At 50.0% G+C, this 26,437-nt stretch overlaps 3 protein-coding genes across 6 annotated transcripts in view; all 3 read right to left on the bottom strand.

The window, feature by feature from the left end:
* Nucleotides 1-1,094: 1,094 nt before the first annotated feature.
* acads (acyl-CoA dehydrogenase short chain) lies at nucleotides 1,095-8,226 on the bottom strand. 4 transcript variants are annotated; one of them, XM_061697906.1, is made up of 10 exons: nucleotides 8,144-8,226; nucleotides 6,529-6,689; nucleotides 6,302-6,451; nucleotides 4,820-4,931; nucleotides 4,593-4,744; nucleotides 4,347-4,517; nucleotides 3,116-3,253; nucleotides 2,901-2,996; nucleotides 2,776-2,832; nucleotides 1,095-1,627 (listed from the first exon to the last, which is right to left on the bottom strand). In XM_061697906.1, the coding sequence occupies exons 2-10, from the start codon at nucleotides 6,619-6,621 to the stop codon at nucleotides 1,475-1,477; spliced, it is 1,122 nt and encodes a 373-aa protein (XP_061553890.1). In that variant the 5' UTR covers nucleotides 6,622-6,689; nucleotides 8,144-8,226; the 3' UTR covers nucleotides 1,095-1,474. The 4 variants fall into 4 exon arrangements, with proteins under 4 accessions (XP_061553890.1, XP_061553889.1, XP_061553888.1 ...); XM_061697905.1 differs by lacking the exon at nucleotides 8,144-8,226 and adding an exon at nucleotides 7,781-8,116; XM_061697904.1 differs by lacking the exon at nucleotides 8,144-8,226 and having other exon boundaries at nucleotides 2,776-2,996; nucleotides 6,529-7,774.
* Nucleotides 8,227-18,125: 9,899 nt separating this feature from the next.
* LOC133414144 (trichohyalin-like) overlaps nucleotides 18,126-26,437 on the bottom strand; it is a 25,883-nt gene continuing 17,571 nt past the window's right edge. Inside the window, exon 25 of the mRNA XM_061699294.1 lies at nucleotides 18,126-25,323. Within this exon, the coding sequence (XP_061555278.1) occupies nucleotides 18,220-25,323 (7,104 nt within the window). The 3' untranslated portion in view covers nucleotides 18,126-18,219. The remainder of the gene's footprint in view (nucleotides 25,324-26,437) is intronic.
* LOC133413481 (uncharacterized) overlaps nucleotides 25,307-26,437 on the bottom strand; it is a 6,750-nt gene continuing 5,619 nt past the window's right edge. The window contains exon 9 of the mRNA XM_061697948.1: nucleotides 25,307-26,426. Within this exon, the coding sequence (XP_061553932.1) occupies nucleotides 26,409-26,426 (18 nt within the window). The 3' untranslated portion in view covers nucleotides 25,307-26,408. The remainder of the gene's footprint in view (nucleotides 26,427-26,437) is intronic.

Below are 26,437 nucleotides of genomic sequence, written 5' to 3'. Positions count from 1 at the left end.
AAAAGCGTAATGACAACCCCCAATGGTTTTGTGGCAATTGTTTTTTTTCCCCCTTGTTGAACTGAAGAGTACCAACAATTTTGCCGGTGCCGCTGCCCGCGTATTGAAAGAAAAGAACGCTGTCACTACTGTGAAACACGAACGGAGGCTCAGTTACGGCGTGGGCCTGCTTCGCTGCTGCATCTAGCACAAAATGTCTTGAATCGGTGCAAACTTAAACTTAAGTGCCGAGCAGAAATGTCGGTTGCTGTTGCGTCGCTCCGCACGTCTCTGATTTGTTGTTCTTGTTCAGGTGCGCTTTGATTGATTTTTTTTTTTTTTTTTTTGCAGATCATTTTGCAAATGAAAACCTGTCAGATTCATATTGTCAGTTTGACAAAATATGATTAAAAGTCATTATTTAAAAACTGTAAACTCCCCTTTAAGTTAAGGGTACCATCCTTTTTTATGATCATTTGGTTGGACCAGAAAAAAAAAGGCATCCATTACATTTCAGTAATTTTTAAAACAGATGATTACCCTTGTCCGTTTCGCATGATTTCCCTGAAAATGGGAGCTTTTTCGTTCGGCTGGATCGCAAGGAACTGCTCAACCGGCTTTCCAGCGTGAGACTTGAGCCAAGTGGGACACCTGGCGGAAACGACGAGAACTACAGCGGGCTGTATTTGTGGGTTGACTGCCGGAGGAAGTAAAATCCAAAAGTTGTCAATAGCAGCGTGAGCATGTTGGATGTTTCTGCAAGTCCACGCGAAAGGGAGCGGTTCTTAGCCCCGCCCCTCTCTGACGTCACATGTCCCCTCCAGATATTTGCATATCTACATTTCTCGAACCATTGCAACTTCAAACTGTTCATCTCATTCAGAAAGTGTATTGGCATCATAGTTTAAGGGGGGGGGGGGGATACTGTACATTGTTTACAGATATGAACCATGAATAGGATTAGTTGGAATGAATCCTTCATAACTCATTTAGGGGGGCTACATTGGGCTATGCACAGCAGTTCTTGGTCTGTAACCCGCGTGGATTGCGAGGGTTCACTATAGATTTGATCTATCCATGTCTGAGTCAAAAAACAGTCAATAGGAACGTACTAATTGTTATTTTCTTCCAGTTGGCCATGAGGCGACATCTTTTTATTTCACTTCACTTAGCATGTTTACAATCACGATCGCAGCAACACTTTGGAAGTCCTTAGCACGCCATCTGTTGGCCAAACACGATTACTGTCCATTTAGCGTCTTTTGAAGGGATTTTTCCAAACGGAAAAAAAACAACTCAAGACCTTAGTGGGGAGAACGAAAGAATGAATCAATGGATGTTTTCATGTTTAGTGATTGGGGAAAAAAAAAAAAAAAAAGGCAGCATGAGCACGTTGTGCATTATGGGCGCTTCGTCGTGTTTGTTGATGTTGTTTATGTTCCAGTCGCCGGCGCAAGATGGTGTGAAAGCAGAAGGTTCGGCTTTTGGCGTCCAGCTAGGTTGCGTAATCCTTGAGTAGCTGTCCGGCGATGACCAGTCTCTGGATCTCGCTGGTGCCCTCGTAGATCTCCGTGATGCGGGCGTCGCGGTAGTGGCGCTCGGCGGGCATGTCCGTCACGTAACCCATCCCGCCCAGAACCTGGATGGCCTGACCGATGACGCCGCCGCCGCCGCCGCAATGAGACCATTTGGGGGGGGGGGGGGAAAAAAAAGAAAAAGAAAAAAAAAAAAAAAGCAGCTGTTACTTTGTGTTGTGAGCCAAGCTCAAAATTCGGGGTCTCCTCCCGGCGGGACGTGCCCGGAACACCTCACCGGGGAGGCGTCCGAATCAGATGCCCCGGCCGCCTCGTCCGGGCCCCTCCCGGATGACCGAGCTTCTTCTCTGAGGGAGAGCGGAGGAAACTCCTTTCGGCCGCTCCTATCCGGGATCTCGTTCTTTGGGTCACGACCCGCAGCTCGTGACCGTAGGCGAGGGGAGGAACGGAGATGGACCGGTAAATCGAGAGCTTCGCCTTCCGGCTCGGCTCCTTCTTCACCACGACGGACCGATACGAAGTCCGCATCGCTGCGGACGCCGCCCCGATCCGCCTGTCGATCTCCCGTTCCGTTCTTCCCTCACTCGTGAACGAGACCCCGAGATACTCGAACTCCTCCTCGTCCCCGTCTTTCGGCCGGCCCGGGAACGCCTCGGGATGAAGCGGCCGGGGAGAGGGAAGTCTGGGCGTCCCCGCTAAAGCTACTGCCCCCCGCGACCCGACCCGGAGAAGCGCTAGAAAATGGACGGATGGAAAGAATGCCCTCATAATAGGCCACAAATACAGAACCGACACACACGCTAGCCACACCTCTCGCCTGTGTCGCGCGCAGACTCTAGCTCCTGGTGTCACTCACTAGGCCACACCCCTTAAAGGCCCACATCCAACACACGAGTACTACAGTATGCACAGTAATTACTTTATAAAACCAGTTCATTTCTTGACACCCTCTTATTTGTTTTTATGGAGCGCTGCACTAAGTTTCTTTATTCAAAACGTGACAAAGCCCCGTCTTAATATTAAAGTAGTGCTTTGGCGCCATCTTGAGGCGTCTTAGTGCCAAGGAACTACGTTAAAGTGCGGGCAGTGGCTTCATTCAGTCACACGACGGCCAAATCTTAATGGAAAAGTAGTGCTTTGGCGCCATCTCGAATTGTAAATGTTTTAAGGCCATGGTGTCAATTATTCGCGCCTATTCCTCCGCCAACAACTACTCGAGTAACGACAATTGAATTCACTTCAACGGTGACAACGGACTCACCTGGTGGGAACAGAATGTGGCGGCCTCGGACGCGGCTAGTTTGGCCATGGCGGCTTCCTGGAGACCAGAATTGGATTTGATTGGGAAAGGGCTCGCGGCAGGAAGTTGCGGCGCGGGCGGCGTACCTTGGTGAAGGGCCGCTTGGCGTCGCGCAGGAGGGCCGCCTTCCACGTGAGCAGGCGAGCGCTCTCGAGGGCCAGCGCCATGTCGGCCAGCTTGAACTGCGCCGCGAACGGGCAATCAAAATACGCTTTCTCGCCACTCGGGGGCGACGGCGACAACTAAATACACATTTGTGTGGCTAATACCCGATGAATGCGCAAAGACTCGCGCGCGTTACCTGGATGGCTTGCAGCTTCCCGATGGGCGCCCCGAAGGCGAGTCGTTTGTGCGCGTAATCGGCGGCGCAGTCCAGCGACGCCTGAGCGATGCCCAGCGCCTGCGCAGCGATGCCGATGCGCCCGCTGTCCAGAGTTTGCTGACGGGCACGTATTGCACATTACAACTCATCGCCAGACGAAAACGACACAAAAACTATGTACGATTTCTTTGATGGGTTTGGACAGAATTCGGCCCACAGTTATCAAACTCAAGGCCCGGGGGCCAGATCCGGCCCGCCGCACCACTTGATGTGGCCCACTAAAGTATATCAAATCATTAAAATTTTAATTTTCAATTTAGATTTTGTGATTCATTTAGAGATGCTAAAGGAAAATCTGATTGTGAAACGAAGACATATTTTTATTTCTGTAAAAACGGACAGAAAACAAGATTTATTCTTCCCTCTGCTCCTTTCTATTTGAATTTTGTAGTCTTTGTTTTTTTTTCTCTATGTAATGAAATAGTCTTTTAAAATGCATTTTTTCTTCACTTTTAACAGGTATTACAAATATTTGTTTCTTAACATAAAGTGAACAGTAGTTGTATACTTAATATTTGTGGCCCACAATTTTTCCATTTCAATTTGTTGGTAACATCAACATATGAAACAATCGATTACGGGGCAATTGTGTCGATGAAATAATAGGGTGAAGTGACGCTACGTTGATCTGGTTCGAGGAAAAGTGGCCCGCGACAAAAAAAATAACAAATAAAAAATACCGTAAGTTTGACAGCCCTGATGTACGCTCCGCTTGTATGCGTTGCTGCTCCGTCTGCTTAAAGTACTTTATAAAAACACACCGTGATAACATTTGCTCTCCACCTAACCTGCAATCATGTAACATTCCAGCACAAAACACGACAAACCAGGTTAACGGTACACTAGCGCCACCAACTGACATCGTCCTTCCACTGCGAGGAAGCCAACGTGAATTGACGGTGGCCGGATTTCGACGTTTTCCGGCGCCTTCTAGCAGTTGAGGGGGTGAAGCGCGCTCGTATCTCAAGGCGCCGCTTTACTTACGGTAACATTTATGCTCATTTCCGTTAGCAGGCCTTTGTTGTTTTGCATGAGATGTTAGCAATAAGCGAGCGGATTTTGGTTCCACAAAACGACAATGTTTAGCTTAGCTACGGCTAACGTTTTGACGGAAAGCAGCCAAGCGAAGCTACGGTGGCGATCTGGTTACCATGGCGATCTTGAATCCGGCGCCACGAGGGCCCAGCATGTGGTCCAGCGGGATCCTGCAGTCCTCCAGGATGATGTTGGCGGTGGACGACGCCTTGATGCCCAGCTTGTCCTCCTTCTTGCCCAGCGACAGGCCCGGGTGGGGCATGGGCACCAGGAAGGCGCTGATGCCCTGCGAGGGGCGACGACACGACAGGCTAGCATTAGCCCGCGCTAACCGCCTCGAAGGCGAGCTTTGGCGACGTGCCTTGTGCTTGAGCTTCCTGTCGGTGGTGGCGAAGACAACGGCGGCGGCGGCATCCCAGCTGTTGGTGATCCACGCTTTGGTGCCGTTCAGGACCCAACGGTCGCCGTCCTGATGCGCCGCCGTGGACGCGGCGCCCGCGTCGCTGCCGTTGCCTGTGAGGAGGCCGCGTCACAGGAAGTCAAAGCGTCAGGAGGCGGGCTGGCACGCGTGACCGGCGAGGGGGTCACCTGGTTCGCTGAGGGCGAAACAGCCCACCCGGTGGCCGCTGGTGAAAGGCGCGATCCACTTCTGCTTCTGTTCCTCGGAACCAAACTTCAGGATTGGACCCAAGTACAGAGACTGACACGCAGGAGGGGGGAGTCAGGACACGTCGTCGGCAACAGCACACGGGTGGCAAGAGTCGCAATACGACGCGGGACAAGAGGTGTGACTCAAGTCGACCCAAAAATAAAGAAGTCAACATATATATTATTGTTTTCCTGATACATATCGGAATCGCCATTGGCCTGGGGAAAAAAAATCGAATCAAATACATAAATCGCATCGCTCGGGCCGGGTCACGACAAGGGTCTTGACACGCATAGCACATGACCGCAATGAGTCGCGACACATCGAATGAGTCACGACACATCGAATGAGTCACGACACGTGTCACGGCTAGGCTTTACACGATCGGGATTTTGGGGACCGATCAGCGAGTTTAAAAAAAACATCACGAGATGGAGCGATGTGTCTATTTAGATGACCTGTTCATTTACCGTATTTACTTGTGTACTTAATTGCTCCCAAAATTATATTTACAAAAAATAATGTATCTTTGTTCCTCTATTTATGCCAGTGAGGCGTAGTGACAGACAGAACAAATGAATGGTCTTCTGTGAATTCATTCAATGACTTCAGCCACACCGAAACTTTAGGGCACGATTCCGCAGAACGGCGGCACGTTTACGTACAACCGTTAGCGCTAGCACTAGCCTGCTAGGCTACATAACGTTTTGTCGCCTGCTTGCGAGCCGTATCGGATTTAAAAGTACGTGAACGTACCTCAAGCGAGCCTTAAGCGAACGTCCCCTCCTGTCCCGAGCACCGGTGACCACCAACACACGCTTTTCCCCAATTTGTCCTTGTAATACAGTCGGCGCGCTCCACTAGGTGTCGTCGTCGCCACGGTAACGAGGGTATCCGGTCGCATTTGAGTTGACAAGATAAAGCCCGGTGATCGTAAAAAAAACGGACGCGGTGGTATCGGAATAGAAGATTTGATTGCAGTAGTCTGACATAGCGCAATCGTGAAAGAGCAAATTTGTCACGTAGTCTGATCCGGCCGGGCATTACGTGTCGTCTGTCCCACACCGTCGACATGTTTTGTTTTTTTAAATAACTTGAACGGTTGTCAGATATTTACAGGACTACGCCAAAAGACTCGCGACAAGGTTTAAAAATAAACTCACTTTGGGATTGAAATATACCGTGCACGATCAATGTCTTTTGCGGAGCCCATCGACGACCGGCGAATCATGACATTAAAGCCGATCGGCATAAAATGCTAATTATGGGCCGATATCGATCAGGCCGATAAAATCGGTGTAAAGTGTAGTCGCGACACACGTGACAAAAGTCATGACACGAGTCACCGCACACGCTATGATGAGAGTCACAACAACAAGCTAAATCTCGCGCGTCTGGAGCGCAAATACGGAGCGTCTCACGTTGTTGACGGAGACGACCACGCCGGTGCTGGCGCAGCCGCGACTGATTTCCTCCACGGCCACGCTGTACGCCAGGTAGTCCATGCCGGCGCCGCCCAGCTCCTCGGGGACCTCCGTGGCCATCACGCCCATGGCGCCCAGCTCCAAGATCTAAACTGCGCAGGCGCAGATCAGGCACTGTGGCGAGCGCCATTAGCGTAGCGAGCTAGCCCGGCAACGGGACGCACCTGCTGCGCCGGGTACGTGTGCTCTTTGTCCAGCCGGGCGGCGATGGGTGCCAGCTCGCGGTCGGCGAAGTCTCGACACGTCCGCCGCAGCATGTGATGAGTTTCTGGGAGCTCGGCGAGCTGAGACACGCCGCGACGGCCGCGCACGCACACGCCGACGGCTGCAACACATTCGCATTGTCGCCCTAAGCCGGATTCTTTTTCATTCGGGCCGGGCCATTGATCCACTTTGTCACAACATTTTTCAAATCCATCTTTTTAAGTGGCTTCCGTAGTCGAAAGCACGTCTGCGCTGATGTGCGCCGCTTACACTAACAACGCGGCTGCCAACAGAGAGGAGCCGGTGCAGTTTACAAACGCTGCGCGATGATTCAAATAATCGCTCATCGCAACCGTAGTATTTGTCTTTGTCTTTTTTTTTAGTATTTGTCGTCGTCCTCACACTGAAGGTTTTGAGGACCGGGCACCCCGAGCGGCGACTCGTGCGCCGGTCCCGGACTTTCCATAACGTCCATCGTCCGTAGCCGGACGATGGACTTTCCAAGAGGTTAGGTTTTGGTCCTGGCCGTGCAACGGTGCGTGCGAGTCGGCCCGACCGGTCTACGTTGTTTTGTGGACTTGGAGAAGGCGTCGGACCGCGTCCCTCGGGAAGCCCTGCGGCGGGTGTTTCGGGAGTACGGGGTACCGGACCCCCCGATACGGACGGGGCAGGAAGCGGGACTCGTTTCCGGCGAGGGTCGGCCTGCGCCGAGGCCGCCCCTCGCCGCCGATTCTCTTCATGACTTTTATGGACAGAATTTCTCGGCGTCGCCCTCAAAGCCAATTTTGACTTTCATTTCCTCGCAGAAACAAACGAAATGAGCAGAATGATTTGTTTCGAACACGATTCGATTGTAATGCCGCATCGCCCAGCCCTGCTCATTATGGCAATCGAAAATAACATCATCATCAATGTCAAAGCATCGGCTAGCGTCCCGCCACGAGCGGCGTGCTAAGTAGGTGAAAGGTCGACCGCGGTCACGTTCACCTCAGAGCGACACTCGGAATAAATCACATGACAAATCTTCCCCCAGATGACGTCACTGCTATGCTCCCATTGAAAACGAACTTGTTTTTTGTTGGTTTTTCCGGCTTTTCGCTGCGAGCCCGAAACTTGCCGACTTGAAGCTCAAAGCGTCGAGCGAGCGAACAAACGCGTTTCCAGCGTTGTCGGAAACGTTTCACGGCGCTCTTTGGAGGCCAAATCGCTCACCTGCGTTCGCTTTACGGAGCAGCGCCGCCATGTTTGCTTCTACGCTGTGCCGCCTTCACGGACCGTCGGGATTACGAAACATCGCGTACTGCAGGCGCATGGTGAAATATTGGCCGCTTGGTGCTTTAGGGTTGGGGGTGGGGGGGGTTAAGTGTGCGCGCGCGTGTGCTCGTCGTGTAGTCGCCTCTATGTTTAAATGGGTTATTTTGTCTTCTGTTTGGAAAGGACCGCCTATCCTTGAAATTCGCAAATTATAAGAGTGATGATCTAAAAATAACATCGAAGTCAATAAGTAGAAGACGGTCGACCAACTCTGGATACTTTTCAGTCTGAGGCGTCAAAGGGAAAAGCGTCGTCTCTCACCAACGTGTTGCTTTTCTTCCTGTTAAATCATCGGAACATCGAGTTATGCGTGCTCGGTTCGCTGAAGAGCGTGAATGTTTTTGTTTGTTTGTGGCCCCGCCTCTCGCCCGCAGTCGGCTGAGATGGGCGCCGGCGGGCCCGCGACCCTCGTGAGAGTAAGGTTATTGTTCGGCAATATCTGAATTTGCAGATTCATATTTGACGTAGTTATCTTCGTTCGTGATTTCAGAAGAAAAGGATCTATACAGGCTGGCCAGACAGAGGGACAGAGATGGGAAGGATGTGCAGCAGGTTAGGGTGATTAAGGATAGAGATGGAAATATGTTGACTGGTGCCAGCAGTGTGCTTGCTAGATGGAAAGAATACTTCGAGGAGTTGATGAATGAGGAAAATGATAGAGAAGGGAGAGTAGAAGAGGTAAGTGTGGTGGACCAGGAAGTGGCAATGATTAGTAAGGGGGAAGTTAGAAAGGCATTAAAGAGGATGAAAAATGGAAAGGCAGTTGGTCCTGATGACATTCCTGTGGAGGTATGGAAGCATCTAGGAGAGGTGGCTGTGAAGTTTTTGACCAGCTTGTTCAATAGAATTCTAGTGCGTGAGAAGATGCCTGAGGAATGGAGGAAAAGTGTACTGGTGCCCATTTTTAAGAACAAAGGTGATGTGCAGAGCTGTGGCAACTATAGAGGAATAAAGTTGATGAGCCACACAATGAAGTTATGGGAAAGAGTAGTGGAGGATAGACTCAGGACAGAAGTGAGTATTTGCAAGCAACAGTATGGTTTCATGCCTAGAAAGAGTACCACAGATGCATTATTTGCCTTGAGGATGTGGATGGAAAAGTACAGAGAAGGTCAGAAGGAGCTACATTGTGTCTTTGTAGATCTAGAGAAAGCCTATGACAGAGTACCCAGAGAAGAACTGTGGTACTGCATGCGGAAGTCTGGAGTGGCAGAGAAGTATGTTAGAATAATACAGGACATGTACGAGGGCAGCAGAACAGCGGTGAGGTGTGCTGTAGGTGTGACAGAAGAATTTAAGGTGGACGTGGGACTGCATCAGGGATCAGCCCTGAGCCCCTTCCTTTTTGCAGTGGTGATGGATAGGCTGACAGATGAGGTTAGACTGGAATCCCCGTGGACCATGATGTTTGCAGATGACATTGTGATCTGCAGTGAAAGCAGGGAGCAGCTGGAGGAACAGTTAGAGAGATGGAGGCATGCACTGGAAAGAAGAGGAATGAAGATTAGCCGAAGTAAAACAGAATATATGTGCATGAATGAGAGGGCTGGTGGGGGAAGAATGAGGCTACAGGGAGAAGCGATAGCAAGGGTGGAGGACTTTAAATACTTGGGGTCAACCGTCCAGAGCAATGGTGAGTGTGGTCAGGAAGTGAAGAAACGGGTCAAAGCAGGTTGGAACGGGTGGAGGAAGGTGTCAGGTGTGTTATGTGACAGAAGAGTCTCTGCTAGGATGAAGGGCAAAGTTTATAAAACAGTAGTGAGGCCAGCCATGATGTACGGATTAGAGACAGTGGCACTGAAGAGACAACAGGAAGCAGAGCTGGAGGTGGCGGAAATGAAGATGTTGAGGTTCGCTCTTGGAGTGACCAGGTTGGATAAAATTAGAAATGAGCTCATCAGAGGGACAGCCAAGGTTCGATGTTTTGGAGACAAAGTTAGAGAGCGCAGACTTCAATGGTTTGGACACGTCCAGAGGAGAAATAGTGAGTATATTGGAAGAAGGATGATGAGGATGGAGCTGCCGGGCAAGAGAGCTCGAGGAAGACCAAAGAGAAAGTTGATGGATGTCGTGAGGGAAGACATGATGGCAGTTGGTGTTCGAGAGGAGGATGCAGGAGATAGGCTTACATGGAAAAGGATGACGCGCTGTGGCGACCCCTAACGGGACAAGCCGAAAGGAAAAGAAGAAGAAATCCGAAGTTTCTCAGCAGTTGCTCATACTTGTGCCTTTTTGTCTTCCTCTTTGGCAAACAATTATTTGGAGGACCACTTCATTATGCAAAGTGAAAGTTTGAAGAATGAACTCCTCGATTGGAGTCCAATTTTCGGCTCCTCTGCCCACCTTTGGTTATCGTCAATGTCACATCCTAAAAGTTCCAAATGAGCGGAGAACTCTTGCAGAAACAGGAAGTGGGAGAGCAGGCCAAAGCCTCCCCCGATGACGAAGGCATTTCACGTGGTATCAATTGGAAGATCGATGGAGGACGCTTGTTTTGTGACACACCACCGGAAGTAGAAAGGTGACGCTCTGCGACTTGACGGCACCCGGAAACGAGTGGCAGGACTTTGTCGTAATGTAGAGTGCGCGTCGTAGTCGTTGATCCCAAAGGGTGACGGGGCAACACGACATGTTTGAACACGGCCGAGAGTCACGCGGGTGCAACTTCCGGTGCTAGTTTCTCCGGCTAGCTTAGCATGACCAATCGGTGGCTTTCCATCCGCGTGGTCGTGCGCAACGTGGGTCCAACTGGACTTGCGCGCAACTTTCTCTGTTTACGTTGCTCTGATTGAATAGGACTTACGCATTCTTAGTTGTCGTTTATTTATAAATACAGTTCTTGCTATTTATTGTGATAATTGTGTGTAAATGTCTCGAGCGTCTTCGTGTAGCGTGTAAATGAGCTAAATTGAAATATTGCTGCCGCAAAGGATTTGGGGTCATGAATCTCCGTTCTTTCGGTAATGTTGCTTGCTCAGGAGGAAACTTTTTGTAGAATTCCAAGGCGCTCCCTCCCAAGTGCTTCCGGGTCATCTCGTTCCCGTGCGAAAACGAGAATCCGAAGAGGGCCGAGCACATCTTCCTGAATTTGTGGCGACGCTTCGTAACTGGACTCGAACGTCTTTCGTGAAATGTTCGAGCTCGTCTCGGTGCACGTGAAGCTTCTGTCGTCATTTAGCTTAGCTTGCTAACAAAGAGACGCACTTGCGATGGAGACACCGCTCAAAGTGTTGTGAAAATCAAATGTGTGCGGAGGAGGTTTGGCGAGCAAAAGACGAGAAGGAGCCACGACGTCAACCGCTGCACGCTGCTCGCAACGAGCCCAAAGTTGGCTTTTGGGCTTCGCCACGGCAGGTCCGATCACGGCGTCTTCTCCATTTCCGGAAGGAACCTTTATGACGTGACATTGAAGACAAGCAGAATAATAGGACTCCAAAGTAGTCCTCCAAAGAATGACTTGAAGAAAACTTCTAAAATACCGAGTGGACAAAACTACTCAAGTATCGCGTAAATGCTGAGTAACTTCAGATTTTTCATTTTTTTTTAAACGGATCATAAACGAAGGCCAATTCAGCGATTGCGCTCACCAGGCAGATTACAAAAGGGCAGTATAAGCCCCACCCCCGTGAAGCTTTTAGCCACGCCCAGAAAATCCATCCAAACGCGATGAAGTCTCCGAGTACTTTCAAAAATGTAGAATGCAATTAGAAACAAAACACAACAGTGACTCTCGTTCAACTTTGTCTTGCAAAAGGAAATTCAAATTCAGTGAGCAATGTCTTTACCACTTTTGATCAAATTGTATGAAAATGAGCTGCAAACAACAATACACAACATGAAAGTGAAAACAGACTTAACCCAAACCACACGAGTTTGTATTTTTGTGTCCCGCAGGCACCAGTGAGACACGGCTTCGTCCCGAGCGGCAGGAGCCGGAGCGGCTTCGCGTCAAAGAAGAGGAGGAAGAGCCCCCGTGCAATAAAGACGGGGCTATCCCCGTCTTTATTATATGCCATCTGATCTCGCCAAAGTTGCCATCGACTGGCGTCTCTTTGAAGAGTGAAGATGAAGGTCCAAGTGAGGCGAGCGGAGGCTCCGAGCAGCGGCGGCAGCGGCAGCTCCTGTCGACACACGACAACAGAAGGCGACGGAGACCGCCGCGGACCATCGCACGCAGACGGCCTCTCAGCGCCGCCGTCAGACGGTCGCCACGTGACGTCGCGCTCTCCTAACACTCGTGATGATGATCAAGAAGATGATGATGAAGAGTCGGAAGGTCACATTGACAACAAACGCTGCACATGTTCTCTGTGTGGAAATACTTTTGGCTACAAGTCTCAATTGAAAAGGCACATGATGATTCACACTGGAGAAAAAGCTTTAGGCTGCTCAGTTTGTGGTAAAAAATTCTCTAGCAATGAAAGCTTAACAAGACACATCAGAAGACACACTGGAGAGAAACCGTTTGCCTGCTTAGTTTGTAGTAGTAAACGATACACCTCAAAGGAATATCTAAATACACACACAAGATCACACACTGGTGAGAAACCTTTTGTCTGCTCAGTTTGTGGGCAAAGCTTCACTCAGAAGGGAAGCTTAAAAGATCACACAAGAACACACACTGGTGAGAAACCCTTTGTCTGTTCAGTTTGTGGGCGAGGATTCTCCGAACAGAGAAACTTAAAACGCCACATAAGAGGAAAATACTGGTGAGAAACCTTTTGCCTGCTCAGTTTGTGAACAAAGATTCTCGTTAAAGGAAAGTTTAACAAGACACACAAGAACGCACACTGGAGAGAAACCTTATGCTTGTTCAGTTTGTGGGCAAAGATACCCTTTAAAGGGAGATTTAAATACACACACAAGATCACACACTGGTGACAAACCTTTTGTCTGCACAGTTTGTGGTCAAAGATTCTCTCTTCAGGGAAACGTAAAACAGCACATCAGAACACACACTGGGGAGAAACCTTTCACCTGCTCAGTTTGCGGTCAAAGATTCACTCGGAAGGGAAACCTAAAAAGTCACAAAATGACACACACAGGCGAGAAGCCATTTTGCTGTTTAGTTTGTGGCCAAAGATTCGTTCAGAAGGGAGACTTAAAAAGCCACACGAGAAGCCACACAGGTGAGAAACCTTTTCCCTGCACATTTTGTGGTCAAAGATTCACTCAGAAGGGAGATTTAAAAAATCACACAAGGAGCCACACTGGGGAGAAACCTTTTGCCTGCTCAGTTTGTGCGCAAAGATTCTCTCAGAAGACAAACTTAAAAAGTCACACAAGAACCCACACTGGGGAGAAACCTTTTTCCTGTTTAGTTTGTGCTCAAAGTTTCTCTCAGAAGCAACGGGTTAAGAGACACAAATGTGTTGGTGAGAAGAGCAGCCTCTCGTCCGAGCAGGCTTCATCAGTTCAGGCGCCGAGGCGGGATAAGACAGCCCGACGTCCGTGTACTTGCTCAGCGTCCGCTAAGATGACCAGAAGAGTCCAGTTGCGATCGATACAATGCCCCGAGGGTGAAATGGTCTGGATGAATGAGAATACCAACACAGGCGTGATGTTTAATCCTGAAACGGATGACTATGACTATAGTTTGAAATCTTCATTCTTGTATTCTATGTACCTTCTTAAAGGCCTCCTGTGGACAAGTGTCGCGAACTAGCACACTTGTCCAATGTCTTTGTAACGTGCATATCAAATAAGAAAACGAGGGATTGCGTGCTGCAGCCCATCCCAGCTACCATCGGGCAGGAGGCGGGGTACACCCTGAACCGGTCGCCAGCCAATCGCAGGGCACATACAAACAAACAACCATTCGCACTCAAATTCACACCTACGGGCAATTCAGAGTCTTCAATCAACCGACCGTGCATGTTTCTGGGGTGCGGGAGGAAAGCGGGGTGCCCGGAGAAAAGGGGCAGAAAGGGGCAGAACCCTGCCCTCCTGAGAACTGCGAGGCGGCAGACGCTCTAACCGGTCGGCCAAATAGAAATATCAAATGGACATCCATTTTGTCATATACTTGAATGTATTTGCTTTGTTTTACTCTTCTGCCTGCTGCCAGGTTGGCATTCCAAATGAGAATCTGTTCTCAAAGACCTTACCTGGACCGCTAGCCACACCCAGAAGTCGAGAGTTCCAGTTCCAGTCTGGGAGTCCACAGCTGCGCGTCTGTTGTGTAGTTTGACTGTTTTCAATTTGCGTTAACGTCATTCATTGGAAACCTCCTATTCTATCCTGATGTAATGATGCTTTGAGTTGTCCGTTCGTAGACCTTTATGGCTGTCCCATTTACATCAGGTTGTGCTGAAATTTCTGTTGCAAACCTCATAGCGGCAATCAAAATACAATTTGTCATTGTTGACGTAGTTGCCATGTCCTGCATGGGCCGGGGGTGTTCTAGGGAACAGATGTGTTTTCCTCCATGGAGGTTAGGGAAGGTTCAGAAAGCTGAACACCTTCTTTGCTTTGTGATCCTAAATCACGGGGCCACGAAGTAGTGCTTCGTTTCTTTCATTGATTTTGCGTGGGGAAGCAGAAAGCCTGATCAATTTTCCTCATGAAGGTTTGTCTGTAACTATTCTACGTTCAAAGACTCTGTCATACCAACGCACGTTTACACGGCATATGGCACGCAATTTGATACCCGACGTGCCAGATTAGGCCAGTAAGTCTCAAGACTTGTGAAATATAAATACAATAAGACAAAATAAGATTTGAAAAAAAGATATGAAAGTGTTCACAGATGCAACTGGAGCAAGGATTTGGATGCAGCGAAAATACAAATGCCAGAGGTTTGAACTGGGCATTTTTGCATGATTAGCATGGTCCTTTGTACTTGAAAATAATAAAGTGTTCGTTGTGCAGGGGTGAATAGGTGGAGGGGGGCACTGACATCGGAGCGACAGAGCACTTCCGAGTTTTATAGTCCAAGCTGTTCCTTAGCCTGGTGGTCCTGCGCCAGATGCTCCGGAGCCTCCTGCCTGAGGGGCGTGGACGGAAGAGGGTGGGTTGGGTCTTTTGATGATGCGGAGAGCCCTTTTATTGCACCAGCTAGTGAAGATGTATGCGGCGGTGGGGAGGCCGCCCACCACCATCTTCTGAGCCGCCCTCACTGTTCTTCGTAGCTCCTCCTTCCTCTTTGCAGCCGGGCAGCTGCCGAGACGCGCCGTGACGCCGGTGCCGCGGACGCTCTCCTCTGCGCATCTGTCGAGGCTCCTCGCGACACCGCTCCGCAGTCCGGCACCTCGCAGGCACCTCGGCGCGCTATCTTGAGCAAGCCGTTGGGCCCCGGCGAGGCCCCGGGAAAGGTGGATTCTGAGGTACTTGTAGCTGAAGACCACTTCCGCTGATGCTTCTCTCATGTGCAGGGTGGGAGAGGTCTGAAGTCCACCGCCGTCTCCTTGGTGGTCTTCACATTGATGCAAAGATTATCTTCCTCACCACCCGGTCAGCAAACTCACGTAGCACCGACACCTGACGAGCATCTGCCGAAAAGCGTGCGTTTCCCAGCTTCGTTAAACATCTCGGCGAGGTCCTGATGTTGTGTGGACAGGAACTGCACAAGTGCACCGAGCTGCATTCCTTGTAGCACCAGCATGCATCGCAGCAGCATTTTTAGGTGAGTGATTTCAATGAAATTGACTGAAAATGACAATGTCGCTACTTGCCGCAGGTAACGAAGTTGCGTCGTACTGTCGTTAAACAAACCATCCCGGCTGGCAGTTTTACACACGTCTTCAAGGTTCTTAAACCGGCGTTTCACCGACTGGTACTACGGAATACAAATCGGTTTCTATCTGATTTTCCAGTCGGCATTTTTGAAACGGTTTGTCCTTCATTTCGATCATTTTGGGTTAGGGTTAGATCATTCCAATTTTTTTGATCAATATTGCGATCACGATTTTTAATCATGATTACTCCTCTATAGTTTTACAGTTTTCAGTGCAAAATTCAACTTTAACCAAGAATGAATAGATGATAAATGCAATTTATCCAAGAATTTCAAATGTAAGTCAACGGAAGCAAATACGGTTGATGCATGGAAGGCGATAACATTCGGCCTCAAGGAGCGACCTTTCCTTTGAAAACGCCTGTGGTCAAAATAGGACACTGTTCTGCCGGACCATAAAGGTCAGTCGCGCTCCCAAACTGCGAACAACTCCACCGCTGTGAGTTCCCTCTCCATTTCCTCCCGACGAAGCATTACGGTTAACGTGACGCCAACGTGTTGCGAGGACTGGCCAGCGTAACGTCTGGCGTGAACCACGGCTGCGGCGGCTGGCTTGACCGTGGTCGTTTTTCATACGGTGTAGGAGCTGCCACTCGAAGGCATCGCACGTTCAGGTGGTTGAACCGATTCAATAGGGGAAAAGGACCATTTTCTACAAGAAAACGTAGAAGCGATTTATTCGTAGACGCTGTCTTCACATGTGTACAGAAGGCGTCCATTGTGCATTTTGTCTTTGGAAACGATAAACGGTGATCTCGTTGAATTTGTTGAGGCCCAGCTGATCGCAGTACCCAGCGGGAGGATTGGCGAGGTAGGTTTCTCTCAGGGACGTGGTGGTGAACGGGTCCACGGGCGTCGTTGCTCTCGGATGACAGAACAGTGAGTCCGGAGTACCCGACGAGGGACGCGCGGCCGCCGGGTAGGCTGACAAATGGCCGCCGTTCGTCCTCTGAGGAATCGGGATGAAAGCGCCGAATATCTCCTGTTGGGGCTCCGGAGCTATTGGGAGGATGTGGGAAAAAGGACACAGAACTTAATACTCATTATGTTGTGTAGTCAATAAAAAGGAACAATGTTACCTGCTCCATTCGGCGGGCGAAAAGTGCCGCGGAAGTCCGAATCCAGAGTCTTCTCTCGTGCCTGCTGAGATACATTTTCACTCAGGAAACAGACAAAGCTTGGCTTACCGTAGCGTACATCCCAAGACCTTTTCAAAGACAACAAGGCTCAAGAGTTCACAGATCGTCTCCATTAAAACGATTTCGTATTTGACCTATACTCCGATGTAGGTAGGTGGGTATCGGCAACAGCCCTCGGAACATGTTTGTAACACGAAGACGCTCGACTTTAGTTACCTCTGGCGTCGGAAACTTCAGGTTCTCCCCCCTGCCTTCCTGCGGTCCTGTTCTCAGTGCATGCAGCTCGTCTACGGACCCGGCCTTCGGGCGCTTCAGGAATCGAGCCTTCAGCCTATCGTGTTCAGCTTCCCGTTCGTCTTCAAGTGCAAGGTAAAGTGCTCTTTGGGCGGCTTCACGGTCCTGCCTGAACCCCCCGCACGCACGCACACAATCTCTGCATTTTCATGTCATCACTAAATATGCATTGTGTCAATAACCCCAATACTGTCAATACGCGCTAACAGTAATAAATGATGCCCGTTCATGTGACTTATTTTCTTTGCCATGAAGCGATAACTTCAACATGAAAACGAGAGAGGCCTTATGTCATTATCTCACGAAAGACGCTTATTGGATTGACAAATCGGGGCGCCGTCTCGCAAACAAACAACGGAAGGCCGTCACTCTGAGTGACTCCAACGCCGAACGGCGTTTACTGTTTCATGAGAAAATAAGAATATGTTGGCATTTCATTGGCAAAACTGCAGCTCATGATTATTTTGAAAAAGAGCACTGGCGCTGTTTTCATCAGACCAGCGAGATCTGAAAACCAAGACGTCAAATGCCGTGTACGAGTCATCCGTTTTCCTGTTTTGTGTCGGCGTGTAATTGTGTCCGACCTGCTCTTCAGTTGTTCCTCCTCTCTCTCCATGTGGACACATTCTGTTAATTCGTCCTTCTGCTCAAACACGTCGTCCGACAAGATCTCCTCGTCCCTCCTCTTGGCCAGGAGACTCTGGCGCAAAGCCCTCAGGAGGTGACAGAGAGACGATCAATTCGACGTTTGAATGACCCCGCTAGCTTAATGCTAACATACAATGGAAAAAGCCCCTGACAGACTAACAAAAGTAGCATTGATGTGGAAACCAGCACATAACCCTTTTCACCCCCCCAGCCACCCCCGCTGCTTTTACAATGCACGAGCTCTTGACATGTTCGCACAACGAATGACGTCCTCGACGCAGACTTCGGCGGAAATGGAAAAAGACGAAGTAAATACGGAAAGAACCTACCTCAGCCTTTCCTTATACTCAATCTTGAGTTTCCACTCCTCCTCTTCTCCCCACAGGTCGATTTGTCGGAGACGCATTCTCCTCTGCTTCTGAGCCTTCAATTTGTCGATCAACTCCTCCGTCTCTCTCTTCAGCTCATCCTGGAGACGACTCATTCGATTTTGCTTTTCTATCTTTAACTGTTCTGCTCCCTCATCTTGCTCTCGGCTCTTCTCCCTCTCGCTTTCGAATGCGCTCAACCTCCTCTTCTTCGCCTTCCCTCAGTGTTTCCCGGCAGTGAGGAGTTGTCTTTACCTTCTCCCGATGCAACATTTCCTCCTCTTCTCTAAGGAGCTCCTCCTGGAGATGATCGATGGTCTTGTCTTTTTCCTCCCTCAGTTGTTCCAGCTCAGCTCTTTCCTCTCTCCTCTGGTGAAGGTGCGTTCTCGTCTCCTTTCCCCTCTCGAAAGGGTCTGCCGTCTCCTTTTCCTCCAGGTAGCGACTCCTTCTTTTCTCCTCAGCCCCCTTAAACTGCTCCTCCTCTTCATGTTTGCTCTGTTCGTCCTGGTGGAGCCACGGTCTCCTCTCATTTTCCCACTTCAATCGCTCGGTCTCTTCCTCTTTCTTCATCTCCGCATGGAGGAGACTCATTCGCTTCTTCTTGTCCCTCTTTAATCGCTCGGCCTCCTCCTCTTCCTCTACCCTTAGCTCTTCCTGGAGGAGATGTATTCTCCGCTCTTTTTCTCTCTTTAAGTGGTCCGCCTCCTTTTCTTCTTCTCTTCTGAGCTCCTCCTCGTAGTTGCGCATTCTTATCTCCTTTTCTCTCCGTAACTGCTCCACTTCCTCTTCTTCCTCCCTCTTCAGTTCTTCAGTGCAGAGGCAAATTCCTCTCTGCTTTCGTCTCTTGACAAATTCCAGCTCCTCGTCCTCTTCTTCATCTTCTCTCAGCTCCCGTGGGTTTTCTTTCATCTCATCCACTTCTTTTTGCAATTCTTCTTGCCGGAGATACGCCCCTTTTTCCTTCTCCCTCTTTAAACTTTCCACCTCCACCACCTCGTCCTCCTCATCCTCCTCCTCATCCTCCTCCTCGTCCTCATCCTCGTCCTCGTCCTCCTCTTCCTCCTCCTCGTCCTCCTCCTCGTCCTCCTCCTCGTCCTCCTCCTCCTCCTCCTCCGTACTCAGCACCTCCGGGCAATTCTGCAATCTCTTCTTCTCCTGCTCTTCTTCAGCGCACGTGACTTCTTTGTTGAGATTGAGGATTGTCTCCCTTTCCTCCATCTCATCACTCTCTCTCCTCGACCCCTCCCGGTGGAGCGTTGCTCTTACCTCCTTCTCCTCCTTCAGTCCTTCCTCCTCTTGCTTCCTCCTCAGCTCCTGCTGGGGGGACCATTTGAGCTTGTCCCTCTTCAATGGCTCATCTCCACTTCTTAGCCCCCCCTGGCGGAGCGACATTCTCATGGTCTCGCACTTCAAGCGCCGTGCCTCCTCTTCGTCATTCCTCAGTTTATCTTCACAGAGCATCGTTTGCCTTTCCATTTTCCTCATCAAGTGCCCTTCTGCTTCTTCGTCCTTGCGTAGCCGTGATTTTATCTCCGTTCTCTTCAATTGCTCTGCCTCGTCCTCTTCTCTTGGCTCATCCGGGCAAAGTGACATTCTGATCTTGTCCCTTTTCAAGCACTCTACCTCCTCATTCTCACATCTCAGTTCGTCTTCACGGAGCATTGTTTGGGTCTCCATTTCCTTCATAAACTGGCCGTCCACTTCTTCTTCTGTGCTCCGCTCCTTCCGACGTTGGCCCGATTTTGTCTCCTTTCTCTTCAGTTTCTCTGCCTCGTCCTCTTCTCTCCTCGGCTCCTCCTGGCGACGCAACATTTCCATCTCTTTCTTCAAGCACTCTACCTCCTCATCCACACTCCTCAGCTCGTCTTCACGGAGCATTGTTTGGGTCTCCATTTCCTTCATAAACTGGCCGTCCACTTCTTCTTCTGTGCTCCGCTCCTTCCGACGTTGGCCCGATTTTGTCTCCTTTCTCTTCAATTTCTCAGCCTCATCCTCTTCTCTTGGCTCCTCCTGGCGGAGAGCAATTCTGGCCTTCTCCCTCTTCAATTTGTTGTCCTCACTACTTAGTTCGTCTTCACGGAGCATTGTTTGTGTCTCCATTTCCCTTCCCAAAACCCTTTTCTCTTCTTCTTCTGTGCTGCGCTCCTTCTGGCGTTGGCCCGATTTTGTCTCCTTTCTCTTCAGTTTCTCTGCCTCGTCCTCTTCTCTCCTCGGCTCCTCCTGGCGACGCGACCTCCTCATCTCTTTCTTCAAGCACTCTACCTCCTCATCCACACTCCTCAGTTCGTCTTCACGGAGCATTGTTTGTGTCTCCATTTCCCTTCCCAACACCCTTTTCTCTTCTTCTTCTGTGCTGCGCTCCTTCTGGCGTTGGCACAATTTTGTCTCGGTTCTCTTCAGTTTCTCTGCCTCGTCCTCTTCTCTCCTCGGCTCCTCCTGGCGACGCAACATTTCCATCTCTTTCTTCAAGCACTCTACCTCCTCATTCTCAACTCTCAGTTCGTCTTCACGGAGCATTGTTTGGGTCTCCATTTCCTTCATAAACTGGCCGTCCACTTCTTCTTCTGTGCTGCGCTCCTTCTGGTGTGGGCCCGATTTTGTCTCCTTTCTCTTCAATTTCTCTGCCTCATCCTCTTCTCTTGGCTCCTCCTGGCGGAGAGCAATTCTGGCCTTCTCCCTCTTCAATTTGTTGTCCTCACTACGTAGTTCGTCTTCACGGAGCATTGTTTGGGTCTCCATTTCCCTTCCCAACACCCTTTTCTCTTCTTCTTCTGTGCTGCGCTCCTTCTGGCGTTGGCCCGATTTCATCTTGGTTCTCTTCAGTTTCTCTGCTTCGTCCTCTTCTCTCCTCGGCTCCTCCTGGCGACGCAACATTCTCATCTCTTTCTTCAAGCACTCTACCTCCTCATTCTCACATCTCAGTTCGTCTTCACGTAGCATTGTTTGGGTCTCAATTTCCTTCATAAACTGGCCGTTCACTTCTTCTGTGCTGCGCTCCTTCTGGCGTTGGCCCGATTTTGTCTCCTTTCTCTTCAGTTTCTCTGACTCGTCCTCTTCTCTCCTCGGCTCCTCCTGGCGACGCAACATTTCCATCTCTTTCTTCAAGCACTCTACCTCCTCATCCACACTCCTCAGCTCGTCTTCACGGAGCATTGTTTGGGTCTCAATTTCCCTTCCCAACACCCTTTTCTCTTCTTCTTCTGTGCTGCGCTCCTTCTGGCGTTGGCCCGATTTTGTCTCCTTTCTCTTCAGTTTCTCTGACTCGTCCTCTTCTCTCCTCGGCTCCTCCTGGCGACGCAACATTTCCATCTCTTTCTTCAAGCACTCTACCTCCTCATCCACACTCCTCAGCTCGTCTTCACGGAGCATTGTTTGGGTCTCCATTTCCCTTCCCAACACCCTTTTCTCTTCTTCTTCTGTGCTGCGCTCCTTCTGGCGTTGGCCCGATTTTGTCTCCTTTCTCTTCAGTTTCTCTGACTCGTCCTCTTCTCTCCTCGGCTCCTCCTGGCGACGCGACCTCCTCATCTCTTTCTTCAAGCACTCTACCTCCTCATCCACACTCCTCAGTTCGTCTTCACGGAGCATTGTTTGGGTCTCAATTTCCTTCATAAACTGGCCGTCCACTTCTTCTTCTGTGCTCCGCTCCTTCCGACGTTGGCCCGATTTTGTCTCCTTTCTCTTCAATTTCTCTGCCTCATCCTCTTCTCTTGGCTCCTCCTGGCGGAGAGCAATTCTGGCCTTCTCCCTCTTCAATTTGTTGTCCTCACTACTTAGTTCGTCTTCACGGAGCATTGTTTGGGTCTCCATTTCCCTTCCCAACACCCTTTCCTCTTCTTCTTCTGTGCTCCGCCCCTTTTGGCGTAGGCACAATTTTGTCTCGGTTCTCTTCAGTTTCTCTGCCTCGTCCTCTTCTCTCCTCGGCTCCTCCTGGCGACGCGACCTCCTCATCTCTTTCTTCAAGCACTCTACCTCCTCATCCACACTCCTCAGTTCGTCTTCACGGAGCATTGTTTGGGTCTCCATTTCCTTCATAAACTGGCCGTCCACTTCTTCTTCTGTGCTCCGCTCCTTCCGACGTTGGCCCGATTTTGTCTCCTTTCTCTTCAATTTCTCAGCCTCATCCTCTTCTCTTGGCTCCTCCTGGCGGAGAGCAATTCTGGCCTTCTCCCTCTTCAATTTGTTGTCCTCACTACTTAGTTCGTCTTCACGGAGCATTGTTTGGGTCTCCATTTCCCTTCCCAACACCCTTTCCTCTTCTTCTTCTGTGCTCCGCCCCTTTTGGCGTAGGCACAATTTTGTCTCGGTTCTCTTCAGTTTCTCTGCCTCGTCCTCTTTTCTCCTCGGCTCGTCCTGGCGACGCGACCTTCTCATCTCACTCTTCAAGCACTCTCCCTCCTCATCTTCACTTTTCAGTTTATCTTCTCGAAGCATTGTTTGCGTCTCGATTTCCCTCCTAAACAGTCCTCCTGCATCTTCCTCTGTGCTCCACTCCTTCTGGCATAGCCAGGATTTTGTCTCCTTTCCCTTCAATTCCTCTGCCTCATCCTCTTCTCTTGGCTCCTTGTGGTCACGCAACATTCTGATCTTCTCCCCTTTCAAGCGCTTCATCTCGTCATCCTCACTTCTGGGCTCATCTTCACGGAGCATGGTTTGGGTCTCAATTTCCTTCATAAACTGCCCGTCCACTTCTTCTTCTGCGATTCCGATCGCAGAAGAAGATTTTGACTTCTCTCTGTTCAATTTCTTTGCCTCGTCCAGGCAAAGGGACATTCTGATCCTCTCCCTTTTCGAGCAGCCAAGCCCCCCATCCTCACTTCTCGGTCGGTCTTCACGGAGCATTGTTTGGCTCTCGATTTCCCTCCCGAACGGTCCTTTTGCTTCTGTGTCTGTCTTGTGGCGTAGCCATAATTTTGTCTCCTCTCTCTTGAATTTCTCAGCGTCATCCTCTTCTGTCTTCACCTCCTTCTGGCAGAGCGACGTTCTCATCTCCGTCTTTAGGCACCCGAGCCCTTCATCCTGACTTCTCGGTCGGTCTTCACGGAGCATCGTTTGTGTCTCCGTTTGCCTGATAAACTGCCCTTCTGCTGCGTCTTCTGTGCTCCGCCCCTTCCGGCAGAGCCACGCGTTTGTCTTCCCTGTCTTCAATTGCTCTGCCTCATCCTCTTCTCTCATCAGTTCCTCCAGATGGAGCTGCATCTCCACCTTTAACAGCTCATGGAGGTTTTTTCTCATCCTCTTCAATTGCTCCCTTTCCTCTTCCTGCAGTCCCTTCAGGAGGGGATGTGTTGTTCTCTTTGCCTTTTCCTTCCTTAATTTCTCCAAGTCATTCACTTCTTCTCTTCTCAGTTCCTCTTGGCAGACACGCATTCTCGTCTGCCTTTCCCTCTGTAACTGCTCCACTTCTTTTTCTTCTTCTCTTCTCAGCGCCTCCTGGTGAAGACATATTCGCCGCATCCGTTGTCTCTTCAAGAATTCTATCTCCTCTTCTTCCTCTCGCCGAAGGCCCTCCTGATAAAGTCTGATTCTCATCTCCTTGCCCCTCCTTAGCCACGCCACCTCTTCCGCCTCGCTGCTAAGTTCGTCCTGGAAGAGAGCGTTTCTCAAGTCCTGTCCTTTCATGAATTGCTCATTCTCCTCTTCGTCGCTCGTCAGTTCCTCAAGATGGAGCTGTGTTCTTCTCTCGCTCTCCGTTTGCTCCTCTTCCTCTTCATGTCTTTTGAGTTCCTCTTGTTGGCGTAAGGGTGTTCTCGTGGCCCGTTGCCTCTTCATTTGCTCAGCCTGGTCTTCCTCCTCGAGGAGACATTTGCTGGCGTCAAAGTGTTTCTTCAACTCTTCCGCCGCTTCCTCCTTTTCTCTCATGTGTTGTTCCTGGCAAATATCAAATCTGTCCTCCTTGTCCCTCTTCAACATCTCTGCCTCCTCCTCCTCTTCTCTCTGGAGTTCCTCCAGGTGGCGCTGCATTCTCCTCTCCTTCTCTCGCTTCAACCGTTCCGCTTCCTCCTTCTTGTCTCGCCTCAGTTCTTCCAGGCAGCGACCGATTCTTCTCTCCGTCTCCTTCTTCAGTTGCGCGACCTCCTCCTCTTCGTCTTTCATCAGCTCCTCCAGGCAGGCTTGCATCCTCCTCTGCTTTTCCCTCATCGACTGCTCGGCCTCCTTTTCAAATCGCTCAAACTCCTCCTGGAGGAGACATTTTCGAATGTCCATTTCGCTCTTTAACCATTCCTCTTCCTCTTCCTCCGCTTTCCTCAGTTCTTCCCGGCGGAGATGAAGTCTCATTTCCTTGGCCCGCTTCAATTGCTCCGCTTCATCCTCTTCCTCTCTTCTCAGCTCCACTTTGCGTCGACAAATTCTTGTCTCTTTCGCTCTCTTCAGTCGCGCGAGCTCCTCCTTTTCCTCTTTCATCAGCTCCCCCTTGTGTCGCCAAAGTCCTATATCTCGATCCTTCCTCGACTGCTCTACCTCCTCGTCCTCTTTGCCCAACCGCTCGTGGCGGGGATGCGTTGTGGTCTCCTTGGTCCTCTTTGACTGCTCCTCTTCCTCCTCTTTCTTTCTCGTCAGCTTCTGCAGGCAGAACTGTATCCCCGACTCTTTTCCCCTTTCTGGTCCCTGGAAACCTGGACCGAGCTTCTCCTTGTGGAGATGTGTTCTTGGCTTCGTCTCCCCTTCTGACGGCTCCGGCTCCTCCTCCTCCTCCTCCTCCTTCCTTCTCGGCGCTTGCCGGCGGAGCCGTATTCTTGTCTCCTTGTCCACTATCAGTTGCGTTGCCTCCTTCTCTTCCTCTCTCCTGATCTCCTCCTTTCGTGGGCAAAGTCCTATGTCCTTCTCAACCCTCAATTGCTCCATTTCCTTGACTTCCTCTTTGCTCAAGTGCTCCTGGTGGCGGCGCATTCTCAGCGCCTTTCCCCCGTGGAACTGCTCTGCTCGCCCCTCTTCCTGTCCCGTCAGCTCCTCCTGGCAAAAGAGTGCACTCACCTCTTTTCCCTTCTTTGCTCGATCCACTCCCATACAGAGTTTGTCCATCTCCCTTTCCAGCCGCTCCAGCTCCTCCTCTTCCTTCTTCCTCAGCGCTTCCAGGAGCTGTATTCTTTTCTCCTTCTCCCTCATTAATTTCGTCGCCTCCTCCTCTTCCTCTCGCTGCAATTTCTCCCGATACAAAAGTATTGTCTTTTCTTTCTCCCTCACTGGGCGCTCAGGCCTCCTCCTCTTCCTTTCTGGCCAGTTCTTCCTCAGACAGGAGTCTTCTCTTTTGCTTTTTGACTGCAATCTTCAGCTCTTCCTCTTCTTCCTTTTCCGGCCTCAGCCTCCATGACCGCTCCTTCGTTACCTGTTGCCGAGGCGATTCAAAAATGCACCTCGTAAGAGGCTCGGGCATATTTGATATTTTACGCTTTGTCTTTTCTGAGGGAGTGCACTTGCATGTTCTCTCTGTGCTTGGTGTCTTTCTTTTCCCCACAGGCGCTCTGGCCACCTCCCGAACTGACCATTCAAACGAAGACTTTACAACGAAGGGTCGGACTGCGAATGGATGTTTTTTTGATGTGTGCCCCGCCCCTCGCTCGAATGGAATTGTATCGTTTTCAACTTATTGAATTTCCCGCAAAGGGAAATTCAATTTACACTTGGCTGTATCACTCAAACAAAGCTATTACTCACACACATGTGCGTGCAGACGTACACACGCACTTATATTGGGTATTGGGCTTTTCGGGTCGATTTTGAGATGAACCGAAAATGTACGGTAGCGCCTAACGAGCGGACTTAATTGGACCTTTGCTAAACTTCCGAATGCACAAGGAGCTCTCGAACAAGCAGTTGAACGGTGAAGTTCACGAGTATTTGAGCCATGAAAGCTCCCAAGCATGCCGACTTGTTTGCTTTTCTGTGACTTTTCTGGTCAACCTGCTGATGACACACAGACCAATAAGCACTTACGCGCACATTCACACCGATGGACAATTTCCAATTTGCAATGACCCTAACCGAATGCATGTTCGTCGCAGTCATCAACTGGAGAAAGCCCACGCAGAACGTGAGACTTGGAATTACACGGAATGAACATTTAATGTACATTTAATATAGTGTCCGAAATGATCGGTTTTCTGCATTAGTTTTTTTTCGGGTGACAGTGGCCTCTTGGAAAACTGTCAATTGCTCTTGTCATTTAGCATCCTGTTTTGAAGTTAGCAACAATATTTTCATATTTGCTCTTGGCAAGTCATCATAGTTGAGTGCGGCGTTATTTGACACCTGGCAAAAATGTTGCAATGACTGCTCCTCTTTGAATGTTTCATTTTGGGGAGAAAAAAAGCTCATCGCAGATGTTCCGCAAAACAATTTTTGGTTCAAAATACCACCTTTCTCTGGCTTTGCG

The sequence above is a fragment of the Phycodurus eques genome, chromosome 15 (assembly GCF_024500275.1).
Source record: "Phycodurus eques isolate BA_2022a chromosome 15, UOR_Pequ_1.1, whole genome shotgun sequence".
NCBI classification, from domain to species: Eukaryota; Metazoa; Chordata; class Actinopteri; order Syngnathiformes; family Syngnathidae; genus Phycodurus; species Phycodurus eques.
This window is presented reverse-complemented; position numbering and strand designations above follow the sequence as displayed.